This window comes from Andrena cerasifolii, chromosome 13 (assembly GCF_050908995.1).
Source record: "Andrena cerasifolii isolate SP2316 chromosome 13, iyAndCera1_principal, whole genome shotgun sequence".
Lineage (NCBI taxonomy): Eukaryota > Metazoa > Arthropoda > Insecta > Hymenoptera > Andrenidae > Andrena > Andrena cerasifolii.
The window spans coordinates 11,466,038-11,477,424 of record NC_135130.1 but is presented as its reverse complement, the minus strand read 5'-3'; the positions used below and the strand labels follow the sequence as shown (position 1 = coordinate 11,477,424).

Sequence of the window (11,387 nt, the reverse complement as noted above, 5' to 3'; positions counted from 1 at the left end):
TTCGATGTGACGACAATTTCTCAGAAAGGGAAACCTCGCTGGTAGGGGTTCGCCAAGCTGTATACAGTGGCGCCTTTGCCAATCCCCTCCCCGCGGCACAGTCGTCTAGTTACCAATACCGTGTCGCCATTTATATTGCAAACCTGGTAACAACCAGATGTGTTTACTTACTGCTCCGCTTAATCTATTAATCTTCACACATTCTAGAATGAAATAACTACGTTCGTTTACCTTTTATTACAGCTTCGGTTTTGATTATAAATTAATTCGATTCTCTTCGCGAGACTGAACATAGACATATTTAATCAGTTTTTGTGTTGCTTCTCTGTTCTCCGATCAGTATTAATCGATGCATTTATTCGTTTCAAACAATAAAAGTACAATGCCCTGAGTTGCTTGTTGCTTGATTTCGAAATGGATATATTTATTTTGACACGATTGTTTTAAATTTTAATTCTTTCTGGCACAAATGTTTGGGAGCCATTCAAATGGCGGGGACGGTTGCTACTAGCGCCATGATACTTGGTAAAGTTGAGTGAACGACAACAGAGGGGTTACTTTTACGTTACGTTTATATTTATATTGTTCTCTTTGCCGAATCGTCTCGAGTCGTGATCATTATACGGAACTAAGATTAAGTTGAGCTTTTTTTACTTTGTTTTATATTTATGATATACATATTTGAAACGAGGTTAGTATATTTTAATTCAAATTTGAAATAGCTTACAACTCAAATTATAGACGTCCTCTTTTGAATTTAAATGATCATTCATGAACGAAATTTTGTTTTGAAAATTACACATTATTCATATCGAACGTTCTGCAAAAATAAAAATTAAATTTAAGGCGGGTCTCCATTCGCGTCAACCTCCTCGTGGTGAGACCTGAATAATCTGCATTATCCTGCATATAATTACTAATCGTATCACAAATAATAATGTAATACAATTATTAATTATATGGCGAATAATACGAGCCGATGGCTGCGACATTTTATGTCAGTTTTATCATAAGAGTGGGTTCTTTCGTTAGAAATGGGATATAGGATAAACCCGGCGATTAGGTTTAGCCAACCGAGCGAGAGTGGAGCGAGAGTGACGCGGAAACCCTCTGGCCCTACACTTATATACTGCAAACGCATATCCCGTGGAGCATGCGCAAAAGTATAGGGAACCGTGACATTATATATTGAAAGAATGCGCATTACCGTCTAATACTATCTTTCTGATACCTTTATTACATTCATACATATCCTTAATTTCGATTCTCCCGTTCTCACACAGATTTCGGCGATTTCGTTCGAAATCTGTGCAAAATCCTAGGTTACACAAATAAGGAAAAAAGATGACGTCGATAATGTTGGCATTTACTTTCACGTTATCGATAAAAGTGATCTAACACTGTGCTTATGTCCCACAGTCTTTGTCCAGTAAGAATCATTTCTTCTCCGAATAAAACCTCCTTACGTTCATAGACGAAGAGGATATCATTTATTAGTGATAAGTAACTTTTCGGCTAGGGAAAGAGGGGGCCGTTATCGGTCCTCTGTTCCATTGTATCTAATTATATAATCGTGGAAGCTATCTCTCCTAACCTCTAACCGAAACGTCACCACGAGCTGTGTTTCGGATCCGAACACGGGCTACGCGTGGCGCTCACATGAATCCTTTAAGTTTTATTCGTTACCCAAACTAGAATTCGCTCGCGCCTAACGCGCGCCCATCTCTCGGCAATTAGACGCGCGCGTATATTAATTCGTTAAAGCCAATGCGTTTCGAACACCCAGTAGAGGAGTTTGACGCAGGCCTGCGCCTGTCAACCAGCAGTTGACCTGTACATACATACTAGCAGTCGACTGTGCTAACCGACCGATCGCGCACTAATATACATTTCTCGCGTGTTGTTCCTCGTATCGTTTCCCCGTTTCCTCCATACACCACACGAACCCCGTTCGTGCATCGATGAGGTGATGAGAAAGGCTACGAAAGGCCCAGACTTCGGACCGCCCAGGTGAGAAGACGCGGAGGATCCACCAACATATCGCAAATGTCGGGGACATAATCTGGGGTAAGGGAGTAGCAACCTCTTGGGGCCTAGAGAGTCACGTGACCCCTCTGTTTACCAAAATGGTGAACGTCTATGTTTTACAAATGATACTCTATTCCATTGAACGTTCGTCCGTTCGGCCGCGATACTCCGATTAAAAGAACAACGGGGGGGTTATGGTGATTGTACCGTTAACAGTAATATGTCGTAGGCGAACAGCATCAGCCTCCTATTCGTTACAGTCGAGTCGCGTTCGGTTCGCTCGATTGTAGCGAAAGTTTGAAAGTGGTCGTACGAAAGTGTCTTCCGCGTATAATCTTTTGGTAACAATCAATCGCACCCGCGAATGGTCACAGCCCGTCCCCAGCTCCCCGAGTCCACTCTCCCGCGATGCAACGACTGCCACGCTAATTACGAGATCCTTTAGCGTCAATTGACCCCTCGGAGCAGTGCTACTTTTTTTTTTCTGTTCCATTTCTGGCCATCAGAATTCCATTGTCTCGCGCGATTTCCTCGGTAGTAATCCTCGCTATCTCGTCACGTGGCTCGTCCACTACCAGCGGTGTAACATTCTCATTTTCCAAAGGGGGTGACCAAAGTTCCGCAAGGCCTAATTTCATTACCAACAATGTTGAATTCACAGCGTTGCAGGTACAGTTTATACGCCGCGCTCGTAGCTCCCCGCTTAACCCCGCAGCTGACTTATTGCTTTTCCAGCGATTGCAGATGATCTCTGATGTAGGTTAACGCATTTGAGAAGCTCTCTCGAAGAGGACATCTAAATGTCAGGAGGTGTCCTAGCGTAGGGTTTCATGCTTTGGCCAGGCATTTTTAAAAATGGCCACGTCTCAAGTTGACTACCAGTGGTCAGTCTCCTTTTACTTTCTGTCCGTAGAAAATACTCCAAAGGCTTGTAACCCGCTTTCAATGACCGACGTTCGTTTCAGGGCATATACCATAATGGATTCGTCTAGGATATCCACTTTCCTAATATCAATCTTATTGATAGTCTACGGCAGTTTCCGATCTTTAAACATGGAGCAGGAAGCTAGAGAAAGGGAAAGGGAGAAGGAGCGTAGTAATTTATTGACCGGAATACTGAGTAACAGTAACGCAGCAAACGCGGATGGTGCTAGTGGAAGAGTTCATACCTTGAATACGATGCACGCCCTCTGTCTACCTCTCGCTGCTTCCATTTCTCTGCTCGTCATGTTCTTCTTTTTCGACAGCATGCAGATGCTCGTGGCGCTCTGTACAGCTAGTAAGTCTTGCCGAACATAAGTTGAGTTTAATCGCATCGAATTTTAATGTGTTCTTTGTTCGCAGTCGTAGCTTCGGTCGCATTGGCATTCCTTTTATTGCCCATGTGCCAGTACATAATTAGACCATGCTCGGATGGTAACAAAATATCCTTCGGCGTTTGCGGAAGGTTTACGGGCGCAGAGTTGCTTTCGTTTTCGCTGAGCGTGAGTATAGTCTGCATCTGGGTGTTCACTGGACATTGGCTACTCATGGACGCGATGGGTATGGGACTCTGCGTGGCGTTCATTGCGTTCATTCGATTACCCAGCTTGAAGGTATCCACTATACTCCTAACTGGGCTACTGATTTACGATGTCTTCTGGGTTTTCTTTTCCTCGTACATATTCAGCACAAATGTAATGGTTAAGGTGAGCTTTAAATTATTGTAATAATTTGGGATATTATTCCGAAATGGATCGGTGGCCGATCGAGATGAGGTTTGAGGGGGGAGGGAGGGGAGTGTGAACCCTAAATCTAAAATTGTAGCTTCGGGTATTTATTAGTTTCCGAAATATTAATAAAAAATTATTGTTATTTTTTTTTAAATTTTTTTTTAACGTTGGTGCAGGCCCCCCTACCTGGGAACCCTCCCGTCCTGCCATTTTTTATTTTTGAAATTTTGTAACCACAGTCTCATTTTTAGCATTGCTAAACTCACATCGGTTCGCTACCGTGTTTTACGCGCCCGCGAGCGGACGCGCGCCCCCCGCGCTAATCTAGCCCCAACCAATACTAATACCCGGGACAAGTTGGAAAATGGAATGCGTTGTGTCGGTATAAGTCAACAGAAATATTGTTAAGAGGGGGGACCGTGGTAAAGTGATTAAAAAAAATCGTTAAGGTGTACCCTTTTATGCATAATTACCCCTGTATCTTTTGAACGCATTAATTTCCGAAGGTAAAATTTTACATTTGGGGTCTTTCCACACCCCTCGTAATACCCACCTAGTTTCATCTCGATCGGCCACCGGTCCTTTTCGCAAGTACATCCATAATTTGTAATAGAGAGGAGCGTAGATTAATGAAGATTCTTTTGCTAACAGGTAGCAACCAGACCAGCCGATAATCCAGTGAACCTTGTGGCTAGACGGTTGCACTTAGGTGGCGTGGCAAGGGAAGCGCCGAAACTTTCTCTGCCCGGGAAATTAGTTTTCCCGTCGATGCATCAGGCAGGGCATTTTTCTATGCTGGGGCTCGGCGATGTGGTTATGCCAGGTCTCTTGCTTTGTTTTGTCCTGCGATACGATGCATATAAAAAAACGCAACTGTTGCCCGGTGGTTGCGAAACAGGAGTTCCACCCCCACGTCACATTAATCGTATTAGTTATTTTCATTGTTCTCTAATCGGTTATTTTCTTGGTTTACTTACCGCTACTGTAAGTTCGGAGGTGTTCAAAGCTGCGCAGCCTGCCTTATTGTACCTTGTACCTTTCACCTTATTGCCACTACTTACGATGGCATACCTGAAGGTACGAATTTATCAATCGGCGGTTTTACATCCTATCGCACGAGAACGCGCTGAGATCGAGTTTCAATGTTTCAGGGAGATTTACGTCGAATGTGGAGCGAACCGTTCATATCTCAACAACCTTCTAAGCACATGGAAGTTTGACAGTAGTCATTGGGTTTGTGTATATTACACAGCGCGGGAGGAAAACTGTTTGTATGAACCCTGTTATCACTTACCATCATGCCCTTAGTTTTATCGATGTCATTTAATGTGAGTAATTTCTTTTCTATACACAATACACTTCTTTCGATCGTACAATGCAAATTACGACTCCGTGCTCGGGGAACGATGCGGGTGATTTGCAAAGGTATATCACGAAATTGATTTCACACCGGTAAAGGAAGGATCCTTTTACTGAATTGCGAAAAAAAAGAAACAGTTTTCTAAAAATGTATTCAGGATACTAACATCGTTGGTATTCTTTTTATGTCTTACATTTAATGTTGAGTAAACAAATGGATTATATATAGTAGGTGAAATAAATGATATCGATTATCTCACAGTTTAGTTAGTTTACTGAAACGCGCGAGGTTCGCTTAAAAACGAGGACGTGTTTTTGTAATTTCGAGGCGAGACTACCATGCAAGCTTTTAACGGCTCGAGACATTTGTTCGTTTTCCACATCGAACTAACGACGTGCTGACGTATTAATGATTTCACTCAAACTCCGTCATACATGTGTGTGATATACCCTGTGCAGAAAGTTTCATTCTAATTTATTATTCGATGGATATCAGAATAATTGTATGTAACGCGTAGTTATGAATAGAGTAATATGACAATTATTCGAGAATTTCCACGGAGATCTAGTGAACGTATGTGTGTAGGTTGTGACATTCTATTATTTTGGGTCAGCATCGGACAAAGCATCATTTATGCAAGCGTGTATATATAAAACCTTTCGTTTTTATAAATTTAAGAGTTAACAAAAATTTACAGTTTGTTATTAGAATAACAGCAAGCATTTCAACTTGCCAAAACGTCTTGCTAGCTTTGTATAGCGTGGCTGGGATTTGGAAGATGATCGTAGGGAGGATGAAAGCGGGAAGTTGTAGAGCTCTATCGTCAGAAATGTATTGAATTGCATATTTGCTTCTTGATTTGTCAAGAACTATCTCGTGATAAGGAAGAGTTTATTATTGCAAAATAGAGTTTTCTAACTAAGCTCTTGCTATGGATAGGCATCAGAAAGACTTTATACGTTTATTTGAAAACAAGACTGAAGATAATATTCTAATAAAGCCAATTTATCGAGAGGTCTCTCGGAAACAATCGATCCCTTTTGTTCGACTTCTCTTGTATCGATTTAGCAGTACTATAGATCGGTATAACGACGTACTATATATGATACATTATTATGCAATGTGAGACAAGTGGAATAATGATCGCTTTCGTCATATATTTCTATAATTCGCGGTAGTTTATGTGAAAATTAGAGACAGAAATGGGGTTGGTTTCTCTTGCTTTTACAATACTTTATTCATCACATTCTAGAGGTACAAACAAATTACATGTATATCTGGATTTTAGTCTGTGAATATATTTTATGGATAGGAATATTTTAAGAGCATTAGTACACCTTTTAAATGTAATCTGTTTTGCACCTAGAAAGGTATAACGGTATTAGGAGCGATAAATTATTGGGTACAGTAATACAGTATCGATTTACAATAATTTAACTTGTACACTTGTATATTGACTTTAGAAAGTGGAGTTTAACCCGCGATGTGTGTGTGAGAGAGAGAGAGAGAGAAAGAGAGAGAGAAAATGTTATATTCGCAATGGTATTTGTTAGCAAAATTTTAGCGATCTTAAGCATCTCATCCTTATTTATAGTACCAATCGATCAACGTTTATCGGTGTTATACAAAAACTAACTACTTTAATCCACCTTGGAAGAATTGATTCATAAACAGATATTTTTCTACTTACGTTAATGCAGTCGAAGCAGTTTATATCTCTTAAATAAAATACTCCTTTTGATACTGTTCGATTAGTTTTTGTATAAAACTATGATTCTTCCCAACTCTGTTCATTTACCTGTCCATAGCACAAGCAGTTTCTTATTCATTGTTCGCTCTAAGGATACCGATCTTTTACGTGTAAAGAAAAACCAGCTTCACTCATAAAATAAGGACACAAGTGATAAAGTATATTTTAACTACTTCCGTTAAACGAATAGAAAAGAAGACTTGACCATCCTCGCAGGGGATGGGGACGAATGCGTTTCTGTTAGATTCTCGGAAAGCGTAAGACTCATTTTGCGGCTCGTTTCAATGGTCCCCTTCAAACGAATGAACGTGCATCGCGATACAGGGTTCATTCTACTGTGATGGACGGTTTAATTCCTTTTCTCCGTTCCCTTTCAATGTATATACTATTAAGTCTGAACGTTTGATTTCACATTGAAGAATTTCGCGCCCAATCCTGTAATCGAATATCCGATTCATTGTATAAAATGACAAATCAATTTTTGTAAATTTAAAATAAGCATTTTAATTAAAACGAACACGTGACCGGAGGTGTCGTGCAATATAAGATACATCTAAACGCTTTCATTGTTACGGGGAGCTTCGCGAAACGTTCTGGGAGAACGAACTACTGTACTATGCCCTTACTTTAATTATGACCCTTCTTCCTTTAATTCGTATCGTTTTTTGTACAAACAGAAGAGAAAGAAATTTAAGGCATAATATCGGTAGGGAGTGTCGATTGTAAGCTCGTAACTTAGTTTATGGTGAAAATGAAAGGTGGATAAAAATTGTGTTTTCTCATTTATAGTTTAAGTAACAAGGCCACGCTCATTTTGATTAATGAGAGTCTTCAAGTCTGAAAAAGAATAATTTATTTGACTAGGATAACAAGTTCTGGAATGAAAGCATGTACATAAATCAAGTCACTCGTAACTGTCCTTCAGTTTTTCCACAAACTAAGTGACAAAATAAAAGTCTATATATATAATTAGCGATACGGGCGAAGCGAAGCGAGCGAGAAACACATTTAAAAATGAATTGGGAATTAAGTCGTAAATAGGATATAATTAAATGCTAAAAATAATATAGCTAATATACTAAGAGCACTTTGCTTGTACTGTTGCAACTCTTGACTTGCATGTGTACAGCTATGTACATTTTTATATATAATAAAAACATGATCATTTCCGTATGATTGTGTTAAAAAAAAAAAAGTAAAGTTATTGTATAAACATACGTGTGTTCTTCTTCCGCCATTGTTACATACATATTAATAGCGCGCATTCGATTTTTAAGTACAGTATCTAGTTCCTAACGATTACAATACTTTCTGTTTGGTATGCTACGAGTAAACACTAAGTATACAGTCTGGTATGTATTTTAGGAAACACCGATGCGACATACTACGAAAATGGAAATTCTTCACGGAATCAGATGTTACACAAGCCGGCGATTACACACTGCTCTGTCGCATCGTCACGTTATCTAAATTCCTCTTTATGCTCTCTAATTCGTTCATATCAGTCACCGACGACTCACATTTGTAAACTACTAGCGAGTGATAGAAGTGAACAGCGAACGCTATAAACACTATCAGCACCGGGATCACTATGATAGTGCTGGCAGTCGCGGCTGTAAACGAGTAATCCCAAAATTTCACCCAGCAGAGTATCGCTACTTCTACCAGAAAGAGGAACAGCCCTAGCACCGTGGAGAATGCCCAAGCTAGCTCGATGAAGCCGCGCATCCTTTCGTGCGGCGACTCCGTCACCAATCGCGACACCTGAAGCTTGCTGATGGCCTCAATATTGGGCAATAAATAAGTGCTTATCATTAAAGCAAAGATGTGCACTGATACTAGGACGGTTGTGCAAACAGCAAACATCACGAACAGCCATTCTGGTACTGCGGTCGGCTCGTTTATTTGCAGTTCTACCATAGCCACCTGAAATTTGGAAAAGAGATCGATAAAAGGTGTAAATGGCCACTGAAAAAGCGCAAGTATGCCCCGGTTGCTTTGCGCCCAGCTAGTAGCCTATGAGCATGCACGTAAGCGCAAAGATACGATGCTACTAGTTACGCGTTAATTCCCCGTGTCCTTCTCAAATGCATGTTCCCCCGGGCAAATTATACTTTGTAATTTAAAAGGCACTAATCGAATATTCGAAAACCAAGTATGCTTGCGCGAGCCGGTAATATATTGTTGAAGAAAGTGATATTTGCCTTATGTAATGATAGATGAGGCTGAAGATTACACAGAATTGTCGTCCGCGTCTATTTAATGATTTTCAGGAAACGTTGTGTAATCCCCCGGCGGATTTTCTGCTCGTACAAGCACAAGATTTTCTTGGAAAATTACCTCCAAAGAATCCACAACACGGCAAATACTTGAAATTTAATGCGAGTGTCATTTTTCATTTCCACAACGCTTAGCGCGTCGGTGCATCTTACTGCACACATAGCATTTGCTAATTGTACATTATAGATTCGGAAGGAATGCATGGCTGATTGATTGCAAACATTAGATCATCCGCGACTATTCATTGTAACGATGTAACTGTGATAATAATTGTTATTATAATTATCCTCTTAATGTTTACAAGTTAAGTACTCACCATGGCAAATCCACTTAACAATTCCGACGTTGTTGCAGTTGCTTTCAATTTAGCCCTGCTCATGTGAAGCCTTCTCCACGAGAGGCCTTCAGGACCATCTTGCTCTTCCGTTTGATGAGACGAAGGTGTCGGCGGTACAGAGGGTCCCACGCATGTACAGCAGCATGTGTAAGGCAGGCTATTCCCCGAGACATGACTGTTCGTTTGGGGATTCGAGAACGGAAGGCTGCTCATCGACCTCATATCTAAGGCCACATAACGATTTTGCCTGCTTCTAGACGACAGGGCCAATTCGCTTTGAGCCGGGGACAAGGTGCTCTTAGAGGTGTAATACGGGTAACTCGGCTCGCTGATACGAGACTCCTTCGACAAGTAAGCTATAGAAGTAGGTCTTACTCTCTGTGTACCGTAAGACAATTGAGCAAGATCGATCTGAGTGTATTTACTCAACTTCCCTGCTATCTCTTCGGCACTCTTCTGCCCGGAGGTGGCGTTACTCTTCCCATGCCTCTCGGTCGTTGCTTTTTCATCGTGATTAAGAACACCGTTCCTGGTCGAGCTATCCTTCTCTGTGATAGATCCAAGATTACTGTTCGGCATAGTTTGCGCCTGTAGTTCTAGCTTCCTCAAATGTTCGATCCTTCGAGACCCAGGCACCCGTTAACGATAGTATCTCCCTGCGTCATGGATGCTCCTCCTCCTGCGGAACAGTCAAAGAATCGTGGGCACAGTTTTCACGGACGCTCACATGTTATCATTGTTTCCTTCGGATTGAATCACTGCGGCCATACGTACGGTTTACACAATCACAGTGCTGATTATCATACATTTAAGCTCTGCCATCGCGCTCCATGGCTGGTGTCGCCGAGGTATAAGAAGCTACTTGGGTAGTCGCGCCCGGTGATCGTCACTTATAAGTATTATCCTCTGCAGGCACAGCACTGAACGCTACAGTCGGCGAAGGAGCCGCATAGCCGAGGATAACGCGCGCGGAGCAGTGGCACGATCGGTGTAGCGTCCCGTGGACGGAAACCGGGTATCTGCAAGTATCCACGGTGGAACACTGACCGAAGGCTGGCGTCGCACCGCTGAGAAATACACATGACGTATACTCGTCTGAATCATAACAATAGTATTAATTGCTTCAAAGCCATATATCGGATACATAATAACCGGCCGTGTGTGGCCTTATAGCACACCTGTGTACGTGTATGTACCTCTGATTCTCCTCTCTCCTCTCTCTGGCACACATGGCATCCACTGAAAGATGCGACCGCGGCCAATGACGCTTATTTTCTCACCTCTCGAGGAGGCGATAAGACGAATCGCGGGGAGATATTCGTTCAGTTGCATCCAGACGGCGAGATTATAACAACAATGCCATTAATTCGCGACTTTTAGGGGAAGCCTCAGGCTGAGACTGATTTCGGGTGCAGTTACTATGCGCTTTTTTTTCACTTCCTTAATTATGTTCTTAAATAGCATGAGCTGACAAATGTGGACGCGCGCTGAGGTAGTCTAATTGTCACCACGTCCTCCAGCGTGTTTTGTCGATGGTTCTCCTTGGGACTAGATAAGTGTAGAGGTTGAACGTCGGGTCTGACTTTTTTGGGTGTCCGAGGTCATGGCACGTCGGAGCTATTTTCTAATCCCAAGGGTAATCAGAATTGGAGTTATGTAACTTCTAATTGGAATTTAACGTATGTACATGATCGTGGGATTTCTGATCGATGAACTTCCCAAGTGTAATGAACGGATATCCCACGAACAGGATATATGTAAAGCTGACGCGATTTGTGCTTTCAGTTCTCGTTGAAAATGGATTATTGTACGAAGAGCACTTCGGAGCCGGTGAAATTCCGGTTCTGAAAAATCGGAGCTAACTGCATAAGCGATAGGGGCATTTTCGTCGCGTGTCCACCTGCACATGCGCCATGCGTG

General features: G+C 41.7%; 2 protein-coding genes across 7 annotated transcripts in view; one reads left to right on the top strand and one right to left on the bottom strand.

Moving 5' to 3' along the window:
- Nucleotides 1–1,211: 1,211 nt before the first annotated feature.
- Sppl (signal peptide peptidase-like protein) overlaps nucleotides 1,212–11,387 on the top strand; it is a 327,977-nt gene continuing 317,801 nt past the window's right edge. The window contains exons 1-7 of one of the 6 annotated variants that reach the window (XM_076825243.1): nucleotides 1,212–2,010; nucleotides 2,633–2,697; nucleotides 2,764–2,912; nucleotides 2,994–3,307; nucleotides 3,373–3,716; nucleotides 4,392–4,817; nucleotides 4,892–8,065. In XM_076825243.1, coding sequence (XP_076681358.1) covers nucleotides 2,884–2,912; nucleotides 2,994–3,307; nucleotides 3,373–3,716; nucleotides 4,392–4,817; nucleotides 4,892–4,960 — 1,182 coding nt within the window. In that variant the 5' untranslated portion in view covers nucleotides 1,212–2,010; nucleotides 2,633–2,697; nucleotides 2,764–2,883 and the 3' untranslated portion in view covers nucleotides 4,961–8,065. Of the gene's footprint in view, nucleotides 2,913–2,993; nucleotides 3,308–3,372; nucleotides 3,717–4,391; nucleotides 4,818–4,891; nucleotides 8,066–11,387 lie in introns of those variants that run through there. The other 5 variants (XM_076825242.1, XR_013086979.1, XM_076825246.1 and 2 more) reach the window with 5 other exon arrangements.
- LOC143375782 (calcium release-activated calcium channel protein 1) lies at nucleotides 7,687–10,597 on the bottom strand. The gene is made up of 3 exons (XM_076825249.1): nucleotides 10,242–10,597; nucleotides 9,447–10,146; nucleotides 7,687–8,776 (listed from the first exon to the last, which is right to left on the bottom strand). The coding sequence occupies exons 2-3, from the start codon at nucleotides 10,044–10,046 to the stop codon at nucleotides 8,285–8,287; spliced, it is 1,092 nt and encodes a 363-aa protein (XP_076681364.1). The 5' UTR covers nucleotides 10,047–10,146; nucleotides 10,242–10,597; the 3' UTR covers nucleotides 7,687–8,284.

Excerpts from the sequence above, each read along its gene's own strand:
- LOC143375782 (XM_076825249.1), bottom strand. The coding sequence starts at position 10,046 with ATGCCGAACAGTAATCTTGGATCTATCACAGAGAAGGATAGCTCGACC. Across the intron at positions 8,777-9,446 it reads TGTTAAGTGGATTTGCCATG|GTGGCTATGGTAGAACTGCA; the intron begins GTGAGTACTTAA and ends TCCAAATTTCAG.